This window comes from Cervus elaphus, chromosome 10, assembly GCF_910594005.1.
Source record: "Cervus elaphus chromosome 10, mCerEla1.1, whole genome shotgun sequence".
Lineage (NCBI taxonomy): Eukaryota > Metazoa > Chordata > Mammalia > Artiodactyla > Cervidae > Cervus > Cervus elaphus.
The window spans coordinates 39062346-39086070 of record NC_057824.1 but is presented as its reverse complement, the minus strand read 5'-3'; the positions used below and the strand labels follow the sequence as shown (position 1 = coordinate 39086070).

The 23725-nt window shown below is 45.3% G+C and overlaps 1 protein-coding gene across 7 annotated transcripts in view; it reads right to left on the bottom strand.

Annotated features, from left to right (window-relative positions):
* LOC122701544 (katanin interacting protein) overlaps nt 1-23725 on the bottom strand; it is a 228563-nt gene that overhangs the window by 125325 nt on the left and 79513 nt on the right. For 6 of the 7 annotated variants that reach the window (XM_043914569.1, XM_043914575.1, XM_043914572.1 and 3 more), the window contains 2 exons: nt 19708-19839; nt 14573-14701 (listed from right to left, as the gene is read on the bottom strand). In XM_043914569.1, the coding sequence (XP_043770504.1) occupies nt 14573-14701; nt 19708-19839 (261 nt within the window). The remainder of the gene's footprint in view (nt 1-14572; nt 14702-19707; nt 19840-23725) is intronic. The other variant, XM_043914573.1, reaches the window with a different exon arrangement.

The following is a 23725-nucleotide window of genomic DNA, read 5'->3' as shown; positions in this document are numbered from 1 at the left end:
CTGTCGTCCATCTAGAAATTTATCCTTCAGCCTTCAGCAGTAAAGACTATCCAGGTGTCATTGATAATAGAGAATGATCTGCATATTCATCTATCAGAGATGGGTTACATTACTAATAGAGCAGGTGTCCACAGAGCCGCAGGCAGCCCTTACAGAGAATGAGGCAGATCTTGTGTGCTTATTCAGAAAAAACGGGTTTAAGTAAAGGAAGCACATTGACAAATGTACCTATAAACCTGATTTTTAAAATAATTATATTTGTATGTATGAAAGTGAAAGTGTTAGTCTTTCAGTCGTGTCCAATTCTTTGTGACCCCATGGACTGTAGCCTGCCAGGGCTTCTCTGTCCATGGGATTCTCCAGGTAAGAAAATACTGGAGTTGGTTGACATTCCCTTCTCCAGGGGATCTTCCTGACCCAGGGATTGAACCCTGGTCTCCTGCATTGCAGGTGGATTCTTTACCATCTGAGCCACATACACATAGGCATACAAAAAGCCTGGAAAAATAAACATCAAACTATTAACAACATTCTTTATTGGGGGTGGCATCATGGGAGCTTTGTTTTACTGAAATGTTTTATCTTAAATGGCAATTAATTTTTATTTATATACTTTTGGCTGAGCTGGGTCTTTGTTGCTGGACTCAGGCTTCTCACTGAGGCGGCCTTGCTTGTTGCAGAGCACGGTCTCTAGGTGTGTGGGCTCAGTAGCTGGGGCTCTCAGGCTGGTTGCCCCACAGCATGAGGAATCTTCTCAGATCAGGGATCAAACCCATGTCCCCTGCAACAGCAGGTGGATTGTAATTCACTGTACCACCAGGGAAGCCCAGTTTTACTTAATTTTTCATTGCAAGCATTGTTCTCAAGTTTATAAATAGAAAAAAAAATAGGTATTTGCATTTATGTTTAAATCCTGCTCCTTCCTCCTGAAACTAAATTCCCTATAGGGGTGGTAGGAACAGTGGTGTGGAGGACCCTCAACAGTCAGTTGTCTGAAAAGTCCCTGATCTCTAGCCCTGGAAATCTTCTCTCCGAAAGAGTGATTCAGAAATGGGTGAGCAGTAGCACTTGACACCGTCAGATGATGGAACAGCCTGACTTCCTGTATCCAATTGACAGCAGTCCAGATTCGAGAGGAACAGCATCATCAACATTAACAGGAAGAAACTGCGGGCATGTGGAGTTGGTGATGGACAGGGAGGCCTGGCATGCTGCAGTCCATGGAGTTGCAAAGAGTTGGACACGACTGAGCGACTGAACTGAACTGAACTGAAATATACCACTCGTAAGTCCTTCTCAGGAAGAACCTCCAGAGGACGAGATCCAAACAAAGAAAAGTAAAGTCAAAATAAAGAACATGGGGGCTTCCCTGGTGGTTCGGTGGTCAAGAATCCGCCTTGCAATGCAAAGGACACTGGTTCAGTCCCTGGTCAGGGAAGTTACTCAGGTAACTGAGCCCGGATGCCCATGCTCTAGAGTCTGTGCTCTGCAATAAGAGAGGCCACCACCGTGAGAAGCCCTCTTACTGCAACTAGAGAAGAGCCCCTGCTCACCGCAACTAGAAAAAGCCCTTGTGTAGCAATGAAGACCCACTGCAGCTAAAAATAAACAAACAAATATTAAAAAAAAATAAACACAGACCAGGAGATGCTGTGATGAAAGGTCTAATAGTGAACACTGACGCCGTTTAGTGATTAAAGAAATACAAGGGACCCTTGAACAATACAAGGGGTTAGGGGTTGCTGACCCCCCAAGGGGTTGAAAACCCATGTACTGCTCTCTTTGCCTCAAAAGCAAAGGAATTGATCAACAACTTGCCCAAGAGCAGGAAGCTGAAGCTGTCTGGATAGATAAGGACTCAAATCCTAGTTCTTTTAATTCCACATATTGTGATCTATAATGGAGCATAAACTCTTCCCTACACTTACAGATCTATAAAACAAAAATATAAGAACTGTATTTATTTTTTAAAAAAAAATCTGTGTACAAGTGGACCCATGCAGTTCAAACCCATGTTGTTTAAAGGTCAACTGTATTAGACAATCATGCGTATGCAGGTCACGAAATGTAACACTCTAAGCCTAAGCTCTTAGCTAAGCTCACAGAACTGGAAGAGGGCAGACAGTGTGGGTGTACCCTGGCCTCATTTTCCATAGCAGATGAGTCAGTTCAAATCCATCTTAAGTGGAAACAACAGAGTGTTTTTTTAAATGGCAACTCTGGCCTCTTAATAGTTTGTTCATAATTTGTTAAACTGATGGGATATTTTAAAAAATCTTACTTGTGATAAAGAAATCTGAATTTCAATCATCCCTTCTGTTTCAATTTGGTTTTGCTCCTTTTAAACTAACTCAAATTTAAATGCCATAATTGTATTTACTATGTATATACACATATATAGTAAATATATATGTGTATTATACATAAAAGGGGCCTAGATTCTGCATGGCTGCTATCTTCTTCACAAAGGAAAATAACACATTTGCTCACATTGGAAGAGCAAAATTTAGGAACCTAGGCCCTTATAATGCCCATGTGATCTAAAACCATCTGTTCCAGGGGCAAAGGGGAGCTGAACTAAATAGCCACATTCCCTCAAGAAAGTTATTCAAACCTTTTCCATCTGGAAAGATGAGGACCTTGGGCTGGTCGCTTTGAAAGCCAACCTGCCGACACTTCAAAGGGATACCATGCTGGGCCATCTACCAGTGGCTTTGAAGCTATCATCCCGAAATGCCTCTGTGAAAACTTACTTTACAGCTCTGCTTCAAAACCTTGTTATATGCAATTTCAATGCTCAGCCCTTAAAATGTTCAGTTCAAGCCCTTTCAACAGAAAGCCTTCTGCACGGAGGCCAGCTGCAAACACCACAGGTGGAAAGCAGATGACGGGGCGGTATACAAATTGGCCTCCTTGCTGGAGAGCCAGGGAGGAGATGGAGGGAAGGAAGGATGCTGGAGCAGTGGCTAAAATGCAGCTGAGGTTTGATGGTCAGTGGATTAGTGCCTTATATTCCTGGTCTTCCCTCTTTTCTGTTGGGCTAGGAAAAGAGCAAAACCAGTCAGGTCACCATAACACACAAAATGTCTGCAACAGTAGTGTGTGCATGTGTGTGTGCTAGTAGTGCATGAGTGCATGCTAGGTCACTTCAGTCGTGTCCGACTCTTTGAGATCCCATGGACTGTAGCCCACCAGGCTCCTCTGTCAATGGGGTTTTTCAGGCAAGAATACTGAGGGTTACCATTTCCTCTTCTGGGGGATCTTCCCCACCCAGGGATCGAACCTGTGTCTCTTACATCTCCTACATTGGCAGGCGGGTTCTTTACCACTAACGCCACCTGGGAAGCCCCTGCAATAGCAGCAACAGCAGCTATAATATCAACAACTTTTGCCACATATCAGGCACCAAGCTAGCCCCTCTATGAACCTCATCTCCCTGTAGTTTCCCACCATCCCTGTGTGAGGGTGTCCTTATCTTTTATTTTTTTTTAATTTTAATTTTTGGCCACACTGGGGGGCACGCAGGATCTTAGTTCCCCTAACCAGAGGTCAAATCTGTGCCCCCTGCAGTGGAAGCACAGAGACTTAACCACTGGACTGCCAGGGAAGTCCTAGGTATCCTTATCTTACAGGCTCAGTTCACTTATGTAGCAGCCCAAGGTCATGAGGCTAGAAAGGGCAGAGCCAGAGGTTTGGATGAAAGATTGTCTGTCTCAAAAGTCCAGCGTTTTTCATCCCATGCCCACATTTATTCCCTGCCTGGCACCAGTGCCTTGGAAGCCAGTGGTCTCGAGAGTGAGATGAAAGTCAGGTTCTCTGTGATCGTCGATTGGTTTACATAAAATTTATCACATCTGCCTGTAACAGCTTTCGATACAAAGCTGCTGTGAGGCCATTATACGTGTTAAAGCGTGTGTTTGGTATTAGTGGATGAAGCATTAAATCTGTAACCACATTCAGAAAGGGGAACAGCTCAGTCTGAGTTCTGGGCATTGGTTCTGGGCCTGACTCCAGTCGCCCTATGTCCCCAAGCCCCCATCTCTCATGTGAGAAAAACTGCCCTGACAATCTGACAGGTTGTGGAAGTGATGCAATGAGATAATAGCTATGAATTAGTCTTTCATGATTGCTGTAACAGAGGTCTAGATTTTACAGAAAATTTAACAGTGAGATGACAGCATATTCTTTTTTCTTTCTCAGACCCTATTGACACTGCCGACAAGAAGATCAGATGTTTAGACCACGAAGCCACACTGGATACTTTAAGAGAGTCCTCAAGAGGAAGCAGCAGTCTCTGGGGAAGAGGTCACAGATCCACATTGAACCCTTCATCTCTCATTTGATCGGCAGTTTTATAAAAATGGAATTCACATGCACTGTTAGTTGCAATAGTTTCCAGTAACTCCTACTGTTTGATATGAACCATTTTACAGATATTAACCTGCCCGGAAATGATTTTTACCCTGCAGGAAGGGGTTAATTAACTAATTTGTCCTTCCTTTCATTCATTTCTTGTTGAATATATGTGTCCCCCATAAGCAGGTCTGATTGCTAAGTGCTAGGGACAGAGTGATGAATAAGACAGTGTCCCTGCTCTCATGAAATTTATAATCTGGCAACAAAGACAGCTATTCCATAAGAAATTACAAGCATAACGAGTGTCAGGAACCCACGTCTGAGGCTTACCAATCTACACCTCAAGCCTGGTGGCATCTAGACCACAAACTTCCCAGAATCAAGTGACGAGCTCTAATTTCAGGGTCCCTACTGTGTATTTTTAAATCACTTTTCCTTACATCAATTTTCACAAAACTATGGCTAGAAAAATTTGAGTTATACCGAGCGTCAATTACCGGTGCAATGTTTTTGCTTTTCTGCTACTTTCTTACACCCCCCCATTCAACCTTGGATTTACTTTCACTGATTTTCATTCAAAGATAAATAAGATGTTTGAAGCCCTTCCCCCAGAGTTTCAGTCTCAAATGTCCACTATTATGAAGGGAAAAGCCATCCTCCTCTGAGGGCGTGGAGTGATGTAAGAGAAAGAGCACAGACTCAGGAAGCAGATGGGTACCATTTCCTGGCTGTGGTACCCTGGGAAACCCTGTGGCATCAGTGTGCTGTGGATGCCTCGCCTGAGCCTGCCCAGAGCCAGGATGGGGGTGGTGGCTGAAAGATCATGAGAAGGGCATCATATAGCGATGGCAGGATAGAGACCAAACAAGCCAGAATGCTGCTAGAAATTCTGAGGAATTCCTGAAAGGCAAGAAAGCAGAGATCACACTTAGGAAGCAGTAAAAGCAGAGGAAACGACAGACTGAAACAAGGGCAGTAAAATTTTCCATAGAAGGAATTGTGTGTGTGTGCATGTATGCGCACAAAGCAAGTCCAGAGTCAAGGTGGAGTGAGAGGAAGCCCTGGGGCATTCACGGGGGCCTGGTCTTAGGGCTGGGGGCCCCTCCCCAGCTGTATTAAGTAGAGAGATGTTCACCTGCAGGCTGATGCCTGAATGCAGGCACTGGGGCAGGAAGGCAGGGCAATGCCCCGGGAGGTCATTGTCCCCAAGGCAGACTAGGAGCTCCCATTCCTGGAAGGGGAGCTAAGACACACAGCTTCCAGGAGCGTGTTGTGCCCCAGCCAACATCAGGGTCAGGTTACACCCAATAGAACAGGCAGAAGAAGAAGGATTCTCAGATACAAAGATGAGCAGACAACCAAGAATGACCAAACATTTATCCAAATCCTAAAGACTGGCACAAGATAAAACTTACCAAGAGAACAAATATACAATGAAAGAAAGTTAAGAGAGTAAGGAGAAGAAGGGACTTCCCTAGTGGTGCAGTAAGAACCCGCCTGCCAATGCAGGGGACATGGGTTCCTTCCCAGGTCTGGGAAGATTTCACGTGCTGCATAGCAGCTGTGCCCTAAATCCCATGCTCTGCAACAAGAGAAGCCACCGCAATAAGTCTGAACACAACAGAAAGTAGCCCCCGCTTGCTGAAGCTAGAGAAAGCAACAAAGACCCAGTGCAGCCAAAAATAAATTAATTTTTTAAAAAGCAGTAGAGGAAGACTTTAGAATACTGAAAATTAATGTCCCTGGAGAGATTTAAGAGGACATTTCGTCCACAAAAAAGAAACAACTAGAGATCTCGGGCTTCCTAGGTGGCGCTAGTGGTAAAGAACTTGCTTGCCAATGCAGGAGACGGCAGAGATGAGGGTTTGACTCTTGAGTGGGAAATATCTCCTGGAGGAGGGCATGGCAACCCACTCCAGTATTCTTGCCTGGAGAATCCCCATGGACAGAGGAGCCTGGCGGGCTACAGTCCATAGGGTCGCAAAGAGTTGGACATGACTGATGTGACTTAGCGCGCACACAGAGATTTTAAGTTTTAATTTTATCATTAACATTTTTAAAAAGATAAATAGCAGGAAAAGCTATTTAGTGTGCTACAAATTCAAGCCAAACCATTTCATAAGAACACAGTATAAAAAGACAAAAATATGAAAGAAAACTTAGGAGACTTGAAGATCTAAGGCAACATTTGTCCAAAAGAAGCTCCAGAGGATAGAACAGAAACAAGGAAAATAGTAACAATAACAACAACAATAATAATAAGTGGGCATTTTCCAATGCTAAAGAAAAACACAAGCCTTTAGAGTGAGAATACCCACCTAGTCCAGACAAGGACCCAGGATAGCTTTTTCCTTCATAATAGTGGACATTTGAGACTGAACTCTGGGGGAAGGGCTTCAAACATCAATTTATCTTTGAATGAAAATCAGTGAAAGTAAATCCAAGGTTGAATGGGGGTGTAAGAAAGTACCAGAAAAGCAAAAACATTGCACAGGTAATTGACGCTCGAGTATAACTCAAATTTTTCTAGCCATAGTTCTGTGAAAATTGATGTAAGGAAAAGTGATTTAAAAATACACAGTAGGGACCCTGAAATTAGAGCTCAACACTTTATTCTAGGACAAAGATAACGATACTGATATATTCATACGGTAAAAGGAACAACCTGTTAGAAAACACCTTGACTCTATAAGCACATGATGACAGAGATTTGAAATATATAAAGCAAAACAGAAAAATATAACGGAAAACTGACAAGTTCACAGAAATCATCCAGATTAAAAAGACAAAAATTGAGTAACACTCTATTGCAGTGGTTTCCTAATGAGCATAAGAATTTTTGGGGAGTCCTATTAAAAATACAGATATTGAGCACCCTGCTCCCTTCTAAACTCAGTTCTATATCTTTTAATGGAATATGAGAATTTATTTTCATTTTAGATTAAAAATCTTTTATTTTAAATAAGAAGCTAGTGATTCTGATAAAAAGTGGTCTGGGACTATACTGGAACCTGCGTAATTGCCTGGTTAAATAGCATAATTAATAGCTTACTTTAATCATGAAAACTTTGTACCAGAAAGAGAATGATTATTCTTTTGAAATACCATAGAACATTCACAAAAAATGATTTGGTAGACCACAAAGTCTCCAAAACAACAGAAATCAAACAGACCAAGCTCTCATCACGATGCAGCAAAATTAGAAACTAACACAGAAAGACAGACACAAATTCTCTACTTAGAACATTTGTAAAACTCCTCTAAATAATCAGGAAAAAACTCTAAAATCACAATCCAATTGGAGTAAATGACAATGAAAACACTTATACACATAAAAAATTTATGAGATAAGGGAAAAGCAGTATTCAGAGGAAAATATGTAGCCTTAAAATCGCTGTATTAGAAAATAAGTCTGAAAATGAGTGAATTAAGCATTTAAAGTAAGAAGCCAGATATGCGATGGGGCTGGTGGAGAATCAAAGCAATAAACTAAAAAGTTTAGGGAAGGAACCAAGACAAAAGTTGAAATGAACTGAAATAGAAAACAATAAATGAATGAATGACAAAGAATGCATGCTCAGTAGAACTGAAAGCTGGGCCTGGTTTGTCTGGGTAGAGAGCGCTTTTCCTATTTTATTCAGCTTACTTCTTAACTGAATCTCTTCTAATGGGAAATCACTCATATATTAGATGTTATATAAAATGACACAAAATAATATGAAAATACCTAAGAAATTCTAAGTAGGCTATAAATACAAGAAATAAAAAAGATTATTTATTCTAGTATTGATTCAGAGATCGTTTTACATTTTTATGAAGATTGAAAAGGATGCTTTAGGAAGTCAAATACCATTCAGTATCTTCACTTACAGGAATGCTCTACTGGGTGAAAGGATTACTATGTTTCTCAGATCTGGACCTGCATTTCATGGATATTTGTGCTTGTTCAGCATCACTCCACATGAATCATTCATGCTCATCACTGAATTATTTCTGCTCAGCTGGCTTTGTGCTGTCTGACCTACCTTCTCAGTAACTAGTCTAATGCCATCAGCCAGGTGGTTCTTTGGTCTGAGCTATCCAGCTAGGTATCTCTGGGTACATTCATTCAGGACACCATGCCCCTGATGGTTCTGGGTACCAGAGGGGCTAACTCAAGTACCAATGGAAAGGACAAAAAACTCAGGAGGGAACAAAAGTTTCATTGTCTAAATCAAAAGTTACAAGCTGGTGGTCTGTAAACCAAATCTGCCTAGGCACATTTTGCTTGGTCCACAGAAAATCGTGAATCAGTTTTGCTGTTGTTGTTGAGTAGCTAAGTCGTGTCTAACTCTTTTGCGACCCCATGGACTATAGCCCACCAGACTCCTCTGTCCATGAGATTTCCCAGGCAAGAATATGGAGTGGGTAGCCATTCCCCTCTCCAGAGGATTTTCCCAACCCAGGGACTGAACCTGTGTCTCCTGTATTGCAGGTGGACTCTTTCCCACTGAGCCATCAGGCTTCATCACTGAAGCCCTTGTGAATTAGTTACCAAGGTAAAAATATGGGAGAAAATCACAACACAAACAAGACCAGACACTTGGCTTCTCTTATAACTAGAAAGGCTGGTGTCACTGGGACCCTATTTCCACATGATGACAAGTCGGCCGAGCTATGTAGAGACCATTCCCTATGTCCCCACTATGCCCTGCCATGCCCTGACACCCAAGCCAAGTGCTGTCCTTCTTCCCCCCAAACCCTGCCAACGAGCCACTCATGTCACTTAAAATATTCATTTTAATTAGCACCATCTGCCAGAAATCCCAACATTTCAGAATCCAAGCTACATCTCCCAAAATGACTCTTCTACCCCAAGCAGCACAAAAATTCTTTTGTCAGATTATGTGTCCTGATTCATAGTTTGGAAAATACTGTCACCATAATTACAACCTAGCGGTGTGATGACTGAACTCAGCTATGTGTGGGCTGGCCAGGGGGCCTAATCAACATCTCTGCCATGCTCGCTCATTGATTCAATCAATCAATTACTCAATTCACTTGCTTTACAAAGATTTGCAAACTAACTCTAGACCAGGCACTTTTCTAGGGACCAGAGACACAGCAGGTCTCTGCCAAACTGAAACTTAGATCTGGGGTGGGGGAAGGGTGTTGCAAGCCCTAAGTCTGTAACTTGCAAATAGCCTCCAGAAATAGTCCTGAGATGAGAGGGGGGCTCCACGAACTATTATGTATCCTCTGCAAAATCCTCTGGATTTTGGCATACGGGAACATCTATAAACTCCCTCTGGGATTTATGATTTCAGAGCTGACAGGCCCAGGAAAGACCTAATCTACTCCTTTTTGTCACAGGGGAGGAAATGGGGCTCCAAAAGAGTGTGACTTAGCCAAGGCCCTCCAGAGTTTATAGAAAAGCCCAAACTACCCTCTCTGGACTTGCTGAGTCTATTCTTGCTCTTTCTCCTTCCTAAAACAGGAGCCACAAACTCCCACATCTTCAGAAAATGTACTGTTGTGTGAAATAGTAATGGGAGCCTTGGTATTAGACTATGTGGAGTGGTGAAGACCAGGGCAAACAGAGGGCTCAGGCTCAGAATAAAAGTTTTCTAATTAAAAATAAAACAGCAACAATGATGATTACAGTACAACACCAGGCCAGCCAATGAAACACGCTTGTGTGTTGAAGCTGGCTCTTGAGGTCACGTGTCCAAGCCCTTCCCTTTGGATACATTTTCCACTTATTGATACCTGTCTGCCCTTCCTGGGTTTCCCTAGTGGCTCAGTAGGAAAGAACTCTCATGCCAATGCAAGAGATGCAGGCTCAATCCCTGGGCCAGGAAGATCTCCCAGAGAAGGAAAGGGCAACCCACTCCAGTATTCTTGCCTAAAAGATTCCATGGACAGAGGAGCCTGGCAGGCTACAGGGGTCACAAAGAGTCTGACACAATTTAGTGGCTGAGCATGCGTGCATCTACCCTCATCTTGAATTTGAGCACAGTTTTTTTTTCAAGTCATAACTGATTAAAATATCAATAACCTGAGATATGCAGATGACACCACCCTTATGCAGAAATTGAAGAGGAACTGAAGAGCCTCTTGATGAAAGTGAAAGAGAAGAGTGAAAACCCGGCTTAAAACTCAACATTCAAAAAACTAAAATCATGGCATCCGGGCCCATCACTTCATGGCAAATAGATGGGGAAACAATGGAAACAGTGACAGACTTTATTTACTTGGCCTCCAAAATCACTGCAGATGGTAACTGCAGCCATGAAATTAAAAGATGCTTGCTCCTTGGAAGAAAAGCTATAACAAACCCAGACAGCATATTAAAAAGCAGAGCTATTACTTTGCCAACAAAGGTCCGTCTAGTCAAAGTTATAGCTTTTCCAGTGGTCATGTATGGATGTGAGAGTTGGACCATAAAGAAACCTGAGAGTCGAAGGATTGATGCTTTTGAACTGTGCTGTTGGAAAAGACTCTTGAGAGTCCCTTGGACTGCAAGGAGATCTAACCAGTCCATCCCAAAGGAGATCAGTCCTGAAGATTCATTGGAAGGACTGATGCTGAAGCTGAAACTCCAGTACTTTCGCCACCTGATGTGAAGAGCTGACTCATTGGCAAAGACCCTGATGCTGGGAAAGATTGAAGGCAGTAGGAGAAAGGGATGACAGAGGATGAGATGGTTGAATGGCATCACTGACTCAGTGGACATGAGTTTGAGCAAGCTCTGGGAGTTGGTGATGGACAGGGAGGCCTGGTGTGCTGCAGTCCGTGGAGTCGCAAAGAGTTGGAGAGTACTGAACTAAACTGAACAACAACAAATCCTCTCTTACATGTCCCTATTTCTTATGAATTGTTTTTTCTCAAGCTGGAGACATATTTTGAACGTGCGCCATGTTTTGAATGTGACCAAAGTGAGAAAACCAAATATGAACGGTGCATATTCATTGTCTTAATATAATAATGCCTTAATAACACACAAAAAATTTACTGTCTCTCTAAAATTCACCTCTTTAAACAACCTAAATAAAATAATTGAGTCAAAAATATAAATAAAATAATTTTATACTAAAACACTTCTAAAATAGATTGACTTCCTTGTCTTCTTAAAAAGAGTATGTATAGTAAACATAATTTAGTCTTTTCATAATATGTATGGTCGATATTCTGGATAGAAATTGATCTGTAACACAGGAGATATTGCCAGGAGCTATTATGCTTTCGCATCTTTCATTTATTAAGTGACATCCTCTCCTGACTGAGTTCGCAGAAGTGCAGGAAGAGGTTTGAAGACAAGGGCAGAGCCCCTCCCATCCTTTTCTGGCTTTTGTGAACCTATGGAATTTTGTGGTTGTTGTTTTATTGTTTTTCTCTACAGTTATTTTAATTTTATATGATGTAGAGGAGATTTTAACTTCCAATTTTAACATTTCTTTCTTTTAGAGTCCCCAAATCCAAGCCACAAACTTCAAATGATCTCAAAAACTTTCCTTCCATTTGAAGTTAACTCTAATCTTCAGTCCTGAATATTCTGAAATTAGTCTTGAATATTCACTGGAAGGACTGATGCTGAAGCTGAAACTCCAATACTTTGGCCACCGGATGCAAAGAACTGACTCATTTTAAAAGACCCTGATGCTGGGAAAGATTGAAGGCAGGAGGAGAAGGGGATGTCAGAGGATGAGATGGTTGGATGGCATCACCGACTCAATGGACATGAGTTTGAGTAAACTCCGGGAACTGGTGATAGACAGGGAGGCCTGGCATGCTGCAGTCCATGGGGTCGCAAAGAGTCAGACACAACTGAGTGAATGAACTGAACTGAACTGAACTAATCTTCAGACCTGATTCAGAATCCCCAGGAATTAAAAACTGTTAAAAACTAAGTGACCGCCCACAAACAAGTCTCTTAGCTTAAAAAATAGACCTAATACATGCAACTTAAACAAGATATCCTTAGTGATTCCTGTGCCGATCAAATTTTAGGATCCATGGCTCTCTCTCTTGTCCTTATAATGGTGGTTCTCGAAGTGAAAGCGAAAGTCACTCAGTCGTGTCTGACTCTTTGCGATCCCATGGACTGTAGTCCGTGGAATTCTCCAGGCCAGAATACTGGAGTGGGTAGCCTTTCCCTTCTCCAGGGGATCTTCACAACCCAAGGATAGAACCCAGGTCTCCTGCATTGCAGGAGGATTCTTTACCAGCTGAGCTACAAGGGAAGCCAGGTTCTCAAATATTGTTGCAAATTATAATCACGTGGGGAGCCTAAAAAGAGGAGTCTTGTTTGAGCCTAAACAGGATCAGAATCAAAACCTTTGGATGATGGAACTTGGGCATTGGTGCTTATTTTATTTAGTTAGCTTTTTACTTTTTATTTTGAACTAATTGCAGACAATACCAAGCATCTCGTGTACCCTTCATCCAGTTTTCCCCATGGTAACATCTCACATAATGATAGCACAATCTAGAAACTGACATCAATACAATCCTAAGTTGTTTTTTTTTAAAACTAGGTCTCAATTTTTCACTTTTTTTCTATTTCTTTCTTTGCTGATGCTTAGCTCTATTGAAGCAGCTTACCTCCTCCCTAATGAGCTAGCTTCTTAAAAACTTAGTTTGAAAAAATGTAAAACCCACAGAAAATTTATCAGCATGGTGTAATAGAAGCGCACAATGAATACCCAATACCCATCACCTACATTCATCAATTCTTCACCAGTTCTCTGAGACCTGAGAACAAGGACCTTCTCTTACATCACCACAATACAATTATCGAATTCAGGAAATTTAACATCAACACAATATTATTTTCTATTATGGTTACAGTATTATACAATATGGTTAATTTTTAAATTTCATTACTTTCCCCAAACTATCCTTAAACCACCTGCCCCTCCCCCCAAGATCTCACATTACAGAACGGTGATATCTCTTGAGCCCCCTTTAACCTGGAACAGCCTTTCTCAGTCTGTTAATGCAACTGACATTTCTGAAGACTCCAGGCCAGTTGTTTTATAGACTGTCCCTCAATTTGGCTTTGTCTGGTTGTATCCCCATTTGATTTCACTTTTGAAAAACATTTTCCATCAATGTTCCCAGCCTTGGGTTCAGTGGGGAAATGTCTGGCAGAGGAGCGGTCTTCTCCATCATTGTTTAAAACATAACTGATGGATGGCCACCTCTCAACACCTTCCTCCCAGGCAGAACATCAATAATATTCATAATAGACCATGCCCCTACAGAGACCTGGGCCCTTTCGGAAGCAAAAACAACGTAATGTGATTCCTGGCCTGTGACTGCTAATTTCATGGAACAAGGAGTCCTGGGGTCAGGGTTTCCAGTTTGGGCTTCTCTGAGACTTGGACAAGCGACAACATTTCTCATGTCTGTTTCCTCAAACTATAAAAGGAGAATGAAAACACCTAGCACTTAACTCGCAGCATTAATGAAAGCAGTGATGGATGATTTATTCTCCAGTCAGTACTGGTCACTGAGTAAGTGTTCATTTAATGTGAGCTTTTACTATCATTCAAGAAAATGATGAAAGGGATGCGGATGAACCTAGAGTCTGTCACACAGAGTGAAGTCAGAAAGAGAAAAGCAAAATAGCATATATTAATGCATATATATATATATATATATATATGGAGTCTAGAAAAATGGTGTAGATGAACCTATTTGCAGGGCAGGAATAGAGGCACAGATGTAAAGAACGGGCTTGTGGACAAAGCGGGGGAAGGAGCAGGGGTGCTAACTGAGAGGGTAGCACTGATATATACACACAGCCATGTGTAAGATAGGTAACTAGTGGGATGCTGCCGTATAACACAGGGGGCTCAGCTCTGCGCTGTGATGACTTAGAAGGGTGGGGTGGGGGGTAGGAGGGAGGCTCCAGAGGGAGGGGGCATATGTATACACATGGCCAATTCACTATGTAGTACAGCATAGGCTAACACAACACTGTAAAGCAATTATAGTCCAATTTAAAAAAAGAAAAGCAAAGCATGGTATCAAGTCAAGTCTCTCATGTGTTGTTTGAAACCTGGTGGGTGGACCAGAGGTTTTTTTTTACATCCAATCCTGTTGTGATCTGTGCAGTGTTCCCAGGTGTAAATGGAGATTCTCCCGTGGGGGGGTCTATCCTATGGCCCAGCTATTTTAGTACAGAGAAGACCCTGACCTCTGACAGTTAGGATCTGAAAGTCCATCTTACCATTACATCCTGAATAGTTAAGAGGATCCTTTCTCTGTCCATACTGCTTGGAGGGTCAGGGCGTCCTTTTGCGTTCGGAAGGGAGAAATTAAAATCACAGGCTGTGGTGCTGGTGGGAGATTTGGTATCCTAAGGACAAGGAGAAAGAACTGGGCGTGGTAAAAGCAACTTACATCCCTGGAGATGAACGGGGTCCTCTTTCCCCTCTGTTGGTCTCCAGGCCTCCCCTCATTCATTCTCACTCTTCAAGTTCATCTGTTGGAACTCACCCCTGCTTTACCAACATCACTTCAAGACACGGCTGCTAAGTGGACCAGGATTCACACTCGGGGCCACCAACAACCAGAGCCACTGTTTCAGTGGCTGAAGTGGGTTCAGATGTCTGAGTGATACAGGTATTGTGAGATGGCCCCAGTATGTTGTTGCCTAAAAATGGTGGGACTATCAAGAGCCTGGATGGTATAATCCCATTTATGTGAAATGAACAATAAAAAAGAAAGAAAGTAAGGAAGAAAAAAGGCACTTGCTTAAAGGTTATTTATATGGTAATCTGAAACTGCAGAAGTTCCCAAGCTAGAGAACTGCCCTAAAAAAAAAAACAAAAACCAACCCTCCTTAAGTCTCACCGTTGAAATTAATGGAGGGTGACTGAAGGGATTTACTGAAGAGCCCTGCTGGGGACAGAGTGGGACAGGCGGGTCACTGGGGGATGCTCCACCAGTGGGGGAACCGCCACCTAATCTACACAGCACCAACAGGTGGGTGAGATGTCATGGGCCACGGCAGAGTCCATATGTGGCAGCCCTCCTGGTGCCACACGGATTGGCACGGGTCTCTAAGTGTCAGCAAGTAACAATGACTTCAAAGCCCTGAATTGTAATTGTGGGCTAACATCTAATTCACGCCGCTCCAGGATCTACACGATGGAAAGAAAAACTCAAGAAGGTTTTCTGGAAGTTGCCTCAGTGGGCATACCTTCTTCCCATGACCTGTCATGCTCTCAGGGACTGACGAGATAACTAACCACAGAAAACACCCACTCATTGGGAACAGGCCAGGACCAGAACATTTCCAATCAACTATCTCATGTTGGATATAACTGATATATACCGCAGAAAACACCACTCATTGGGAATAGTCCAGGACCAGAACATTTCAGATCAACTATCTCATGTCGGATATAATTGATATATACTTTCAAGGAATATAATGTATATATGCAATTTCCAGTCTGGATAGTCATGTACCCACCTATTCACAGTAATAGTCTCCAGGGCAGTGGGATTATGAGAGGGCTTTTTTTTTTCTTTGTATCATTTTGAATTTTTCATATTGATCATGCATTATCAGGGGGAAAAGGGATAACTTAATCACAGAAAACAATATGTACTTTCATTCCTGGTCCTTAAATGGAGCCAAAGGCATTTTGATGGAGACTTATTAACCGTTGCAACACATACCCCAAAGAGAGCCAACGTGACCAGGATCAGGCACTTGACCAGAACCCTCTGGAAAGAAAAAGAGGTGCCCTCCTTCCCCTGGAGTTGTTAAGCTGCTCAAAACCCTACAGTGGCTCTTCCTCTGACTTGTAGTAGAATCCCTCAATCTTGAGCACAGCTCTCAAAGCCCAATGTCATCTGAGCCTTGGCTCTGTCCCTGGCCTTGCCCCCTTGCCGGCTCAGCTCCAGCCACACCAGCCTGTGTGCTGTCTTCCCTCCTGGGGGCCTCCGTGCCTGCTTCCCGCTGTGTGTGGAAGCTCCGCTCCACCTGCTTACTCGCGGGCTTCCTCGAGGCCCCTGGTCACACAGCACCTCATCACGGGCACGTCCCCTCCTCCCATGTAACACGGCAACCTCTGCCCACTTCCTCCCGCTCCTCACTCTGCCCTAGTGTTAAAAAATGTTAGTTGCTAAGCCATGTCCGACTCTTTGTGACTCCCATGGACTAGCCCGCCAGGCTCCTCTGTCCATGGGGATTCTCCAGGCAAGAATACTGGAGTGAGGGGCCATTCCCTTCTCCAGGGGATCTTCCCAACCCAGTGATGGAACCCAGGTCTCCTGCATTGCAGGCAGAGGAATATTCTTTACTGTCTGAGCCACTATGGAAGCCCTACTCTGCCCAGTGGCATACGATATACTTGTCTGCTTTATATCCAGCATCTAGATGGTGCCTCAGATGTGGTGGGGACCATGGTATATGAAACACACACTTGTCTAAGGGGACAGCTATCCCCTAGCTCCATGCATGGCTGTTATTAAAGAATGTGATTCCCAAATCTTTCGATTTTTCAAGAAAAGCCCCCAGTGCAGACTGACACGGAATCTCCTGATTCTTAAATGTCAGCTAGTAACTCACATTTTTCTAAAAAGCACAGTCAATGGGGGAGGGGAGTGGAGGCCAACAGAACATGCTTGCACATGCCCAATCTGTGAACTCAGAGCGCGGAGAAATTGAAGTTCACTAAGGATCTGATGGAAGGCGAAAAGGCTGGTGTGTTTCAGCAGTGAAGGTCAGATGAAAAGTACACACGCGGACAGCAATTCCTTTTGCTCCACTTCAGGCTGCACTTGCAAACAGTGTGAGGGGGACTGAGTATATTTAGCCAGGCCTTTTTTTTCCCCTTCCTTTCCCTGTTCAGATCGCATCTCTTAAGTCTTCTGCCTTTGCTGAAACCTGGCGTGGCCATTTTACTCTTTCACTTAGGAGGAAAATAACTCCAAGGGGAAATTGACTGTGAAGCCTCACGGAGTGCCCCCTCAAGATGGGGAGAAAAAGGGAAGGAGGAAATACAATCAAGCACTCACGGTGGAAAAAATTAAGTGCGGGCGAGTGGGGCGATGCTGCTCCACAGCAGGCGCACCCAGGAATGCTAATGGAGCTTAATAGCTTGTGAGGGACAGGCTGCCTGGTGTTGCAGGGAGCTTGGGAGCTTGCAAAGGAAGGAATATATGTTCATTTAACGGGGTGGGGGTGGCGGTGGGGGGTACCAAATGGCCAAAGGAGGAGAGAGGATTAACATGCTTGAAGGGCACGCAGGCAGGGCTGGGGCTGAGCTTGGCTTTAAACCAGCCTCCCCAGCGAAGGGAAGCTGAAAGCTGTTAGCACAGACTCCTCCTGAGCAGGGAACCTTTGGTTGATTCAAAAGCAAGCGTGTGTGTGTGTGTTGTGTGTGTTCTGTGGGAGGTGGGTGTTGAAGGCAATAAAGTCCACAGTTTTGCCCACTGCAAAATCCCATTTCTATGGACTGTTTACAGAGACAAGGTCATTGGGTCCTTCCATTTAAGAGAATTTTTTTTTTAATCCAGGAAGAACAAAAATTTGCAATTAACGTTCAGATTTTCTGCAGCCGGAATGTGAAACAAAGTGATCCCTTGCTCCTTAATTGTCCTTCCTTGACGAGCAAAGAAGGGAAGACCAACATGCAATGGTGATCAGAGGAATGTTTCCAGGGTGACATTCCTGTCTCCTTTGTGAGTCATTTTCATTCCAGAGAAGCAGGTTTCAGGTACAGAAGCGGCGGGCGGAAGGAAGAGTCTGTCCTGGGGAGGCTGTGGAATCTGCAGCTTGGGTCCACGGCTGAACAATCTCATTCTCAGCAAATGGGGCAGGACTGGCTCAGCAGCTTGACTTTGCCTCCTCTCTAAAATTCAGCTTGTACATAACCGTGGCGATAATCCATACACTCATCCTAATTACAAAATCAATGCCCTTGAAATAAAACCCCGTCCTCCATCCCCACCCCCACCCTGCTCACTGTGCACACTGTCTGGTTGGCCCCCCTGCTCCTCTGACGTCATCACCTCCTAACTCCCCTTCGCTCACATCATGCCTGCATCGTGCGCCTTGAACAAACGCAGCCTCGGGTCCCCTGTGCCTGCCGTTCCCTCTGCCTGGAATGCTTTTCCGCAGCCGGCTCTGTCTTATCCATCAAGTTTCAGCTGAAATGTCACACCTGAGAGAAGTGTTTCTTCCCTTTCTATCATCTAATGTTCCCTCTTGCCCACACTGTCCCATCTCCCCTTTCTGGGGTTTTTTTTTTTTTTTTTCCCTAGAACACATTATTTATTTCTTGATTTTCTTCTTTTTTAAAATTTTGTATTTCACTTTTAATTTTTACTTTGCATGTCTTGAAAGGTTTCTGAGCTTTTGATTTAATTCTTTACTGTCTGTCTCTCCCCCTGGAACATAAGTTACTTAAGAATAAGAGCCTTGTCAGTTTTGCTCTTTTCTGTGTCTCTGATGCCCAGGATTGAGCCTGATGCTCAAAAGTGGGTACCCAACAAATGTATGGTGAGAGGGAGACTGGGATTTACTGTTGCAATTCCAAGGATTTCAGAAATGAAATGACAATTGGAGGAAGGGAAGGGAAACACCCCAGGGGTCAACCTTGTCATCTGCTGTATGGCCAGGGACTCTGAGCTACAGCTACACATGGGCCTCTGGGTGTTTCCACGTGTGTGGTTCTGCTGGCCTGGGTGGTAGGGGTGGGGGGGTTGGATATTCAAAATATTTACCAGCAGGTGCATGATACAGGGTTTCCCACGTGGCTCTAGGAGTAAAGAAACTGCCTGCCAATGCAGGAGATGCAAGAGACATGGGTTTGATCCCTAGGTCGGGAAGATCCCCTGGAGAAGGGTATAGAAACTCACTCCAGTATTCATGCCTGGAGAATCCCATGGACAGAGGAGCCTGACGGGCTACCATGCATAGGATTGCAAAGAGTTGGACACAACTGAAGTGACTTAGCACGCATGCATACAGGTGCAGACAGGTTATCAGCTCAGCTTACCTCCCCTCCCCTCCAGCTTTTAGGAACCAGGTAAATGCCACTCCCTCCAGGAAGTCATCCCAGATCCTCTCCCTCCTGGTCCCTGTATGCCCTGCCCCACCTCTCAGCTCCCTCTTTCGGTAGAGGGATTATATGTTGGTGCCTCTTTTATGTCAGACACCAGCCTTGCTGACCTCTGGACATGGGTTCCCAGCAGAGCGTCTAGTGCAAGGTTTGTATGCTCATTAAAGTGCAGAAAATAAGTGCAAGAGGGAAGGAAGGCAGGCTCTTGTGAAGGAAGGAAGGAAATAAGGAACTGTTAGTATCCCTGAGAGCTACTCTAGCCCCGAACTGAAGCCAGTCCTACCTGTGGACAGTCCCCAGAAGCATCCTTCACCTTGACAGTCACATCCCCACATGGCTCAGAATCTTCAGCATAGTCCGGAGGAGGCTGGATGTAGAGCCGCGGGCCAGCTTCCGTTCTGATCTGCACAGATTTCTAGGCACAAAAAGCCAGAAGGTTTCAGATATGGTGAAACAAACTCCTTGATTCCTCTGAGGGGCGAGCGTGGTAGGGACTCTGGTAGGTGGTCAGGGTCAGGGTGCACGCGGCTGGGTGCCACCTTGGACAGGCCGGCCGGATGGGTTGAACCACTCCTATTCAAGTCTTTACTGGTTCTGACGCCCGAAGTGTGTGCAGTAGAATTTTTTAGTAACTTTATGCTTGGACATATCAGTAGAATTTCAGTAAGTGTCCAACTTCCCCAAATGGGCTTTGGGATCTAAATAAGTTTAGGGAAGCCTGGGTTTGGGACCAGGACTTCCCAGGGCCTTTGATAGGCCCCCTCGTCCCCTCCTCCACACACGCTGGGGACAGTCCTAAAAATACTGGGTTGGGCAAAAAGTTTTTTCGGGTTTTTCCATCACATCTAACTGTTTGGCCAATCCAATAAAATACAGATGAAACAGATCGCAAACTTTTGAGGCCATGGAAGCTGTGTGGTGGGACCCTGTCCTCCCAGCATTCCTTGAGTCATTCTTTGGGAAACCCACCCCTTGGCCCCGTGTCCCCTGAATGTCCATTTCCCCTCCCTTTCTTGTATTGCATTTCCATGGAGTGAATGTGGTGTGTGCAGAATTCCCAGTGACTGGGGGTGGGGGAACAGGTGAGCACTGGCCTCAGTGATGTGGGGGTGAGGGAGGAAAGTGTGTATCTTTGAGGCAGTGCCCACGCTTGCCCTGACCCCCTTTCTGCCAGCTGGAATGAGGAGGTGATGGCAAGCTGCTGAGCACACTTGGGGAGGGGGAGGTCTGTGGAGGAGGCTAAAGCCATGAAAGAGGCTGTGCCTGGCCTCCTCTGCCACCTCTTGGAGCAAGGTGATGGCCCACCACTAATCTTTGCTGGAGACACCAACTTTCACATTGTTGAAGCCAGAGTTACTTGGGTCCCCTTGCTTTCACAGGCAGACCTGTACCCCATGTGAAGGCCCCTATGACCCGGCCCCAGCCTCTTTCTCCTACGCTGATTCCCACACAAACACTCACATACCAGATGTCTGGGCCAAGCATAACTGTTTCCTGGCCCCTGAGTATCTGCAGCTTTGTCAGCCTAGTAATCCATCCAGTGCATAATGAGGCTGCACTACTCGCCCCACACGGCACCAAGTAAAGGGGCCAGACCTCCCGCTCAAGGGTCTATTTCATCCATCGTGAACCCAGGAGCAAGCTGCTCGGTTAGACAAGGAAAGAAACTGTCACTGGATCAGTGCTCTGACTCCCAGCATTGGCTGTGCTGGACTTGGTGGACAAGACTGGGGCCAGGGCAGAGTGAGGGTCAAGTCAGGTGCCCAGGGAGCAAACTCTAAGGGGGTCCCTCCTATCGGTGAGGCTGTGCGCGTGCACAAATCTGAGAGCCAGGGCCTCTTTAAATGTCGCTCTGAGATTCGGATGTGCTTATGGGTTTCCCTGGTGGCTCAGTAGTAAAGAATCACCTGCCAATGCAGAAGACCCGGGTTCGATCCCTGGGTTGGGAAGATCCCCTGGAGAAGGAAACTGGCAACCCACTCCAGTATTCTTGCTTGGGAAATCGCATAGACAGAGGAGCCTGGGGAACTACAGTCCATGGGGCCGCAAAAGAGTCACACACGACTGAGCAACTAAACCACCAAGCCACCACCTGAGGGTCAGGAGGGGTCCACCAAGCCCCGTGTACTGATCTACTTCTCAGCCGAGGGGCAGTCATCAGTGATTCAGAGCTTGCATTTCCCGATGCCCGAGCTTTAGGAACCTCCACTCCCCGGGATAAGATGCAGCTTCCCCTCAACATAGTAAACCGTGTCGTTATCTTGATAATGAAGATCCTGAGCCTTGCTGCCCTGCAGGATGCGTGGTGGTCAGGACGGAAGACCTTTCTGAGCCGCATCCACACTGCCCATGCCCACCACCCCGCCACCATCACACTGGACACCAAGTCACCTAATGAAGAGCTTCAGGGGCCTGTGTTCCTTTAGTCCTCACAGCTACTCCAGGGGGAAACCGAGGCACAAGGCTGTAAGCCATGTGGTCAGTGTCCCACAGCTAGGAGGCCCCAGAGTCTAGATCTGAATCCCAGCAGGGTGGCTTCAGGGGCCTTACTGGAAACCAGGGATGGGCCAGTTTCCTGTAGAGTAAATACTTAAAGGCTTTGCCAGCCCTGTGGTCTCTGCTACAGTATTCCATTGTTTCATTGTAGCTCAAAGCAGCCTTGCCTAAATAAATGCGTGCATGCATGCTAAGTTGCTTCAGTCATGTCTGTCTCTTTGCGACTCCATGGACTGTAGCCTGCCAGGCTTCTCTGTCCATGAGATTCTCCAGGCAAGGATACTAAAGTGGGTTGCCACGCTCTCCTCCAGGATATTCCTGACCCAGGGATTGAACCCGAGTCTCTTATGTCTCTTGCATTGGCAGGTGAGTTCTTTACCACTATCACCACAAGATAAATAATAACACGTAACAGTGGGCATGATTGTGTCCCCCAGACACTTGATTTACAGAAACAGGCTGTGGTTGAATTCAGCCCCAAGGCTGTAGTTTGCTGCCTGACCCCAGTTCTGAACCTCCACGCTGTATTGCCCCCAACAGGCAAGTGAAGAAGAAATGTGTCCAGGCTGGGGTAGAGTAGCCTTTGGGGAGATCAGAGAGGGATTCAAGACTTTCCTGAGACTATTTAACACTAAAGACACAGGAGCTGGGCCGTAGATCATTCCAGGAAAAGGCCTTGGAGAAAGAGCGTAAGAGGCAGAAAAGGCAGGTAGGGAGCTCCCCAGTGGAGAACAGGCAGGAGGCAGAAACACAGAAGGAAGGGGCCCTGGGACACGTTTTCCTTCACAGGCCACCCCGTCATGTGGTGACGCTCCCCAGACTCTTAAGTGCACCTGGCTGTTTCCAGAATGACAACTTCCACCCACCTTCTGTTCGACCATCAACCTTGTTGCCCTGGGCTCTGGCTCCCCGTGGGGTATCACTGCCTCCCAGGCTTCATCAGCATGCTTTCAGAGCATTTGCTGGCACCAGCAGTGGGGTCCATGGAGGGTGGGTGCCACAGAATTCATAGAACTGGGGCTTCCAGGCCAGGAGGCTCTTGGGGGCTTCCCTACCCCAGGTCAGGGTGAAACTGTGAAGGCTTTGAAGTTCATGGCTGGGATGGGTTTTCCACCATGTGCCCCTCCCTCTTTCCCAGGAATCATTCAATAATATTCAAATGCTGGGAAGAAACGGTACAAGAGAGGAGGAGGGAGGGAGGACCACTGCACACAGGGACCCTGCCTGGGGTGCAGCCTGGCCCCTCCAAGGTTTCTACTCCTTTATCTGGAAAGGGAGGCCTGGGACAAGAGCCTTGCTCCTCCATGTGTGATCCAGGGCCCAGTAGCACTGGCTTCTCCGGGGAATTTATGAGAAATACAGTTTCAAGCCGCATCTCAGATGCAGGAATCAGAAGCTGCATTTTAACAAGACCCCAGGTGGTTTAAACACACATTAAGTGGACGAAGTGTAAAATCAGAACATCTCTGAGGTTTGGCGGTGGGCATTGTTGCTTCTGCCAGTCCAGTATGCAGTCCCCTGTCTTCTGGTAAAAGCACCCTGGTTTTCTTTTGGGAAATCCTCCCCCTCCCCACCCCTAATCCAAGTGTTCATGTGGAACTGCACCCAGGGGTGGAGGGAGTGCTTGGCCCTGGCCTGGCCAGTCTGAGCATTAGATCCTGCTGGCCCATGCTGTTTGAGTGATAGGTTTAGGGGAGCTGAAGAGATGCAACAGCAGGTGACAGAATGTAAGTTGGGGGCTGCTTGCTGGTGGCCAATGTGGTTCTGCCAGGACAACATGGAAAAAAGCAGAGTTGGGTGATGGC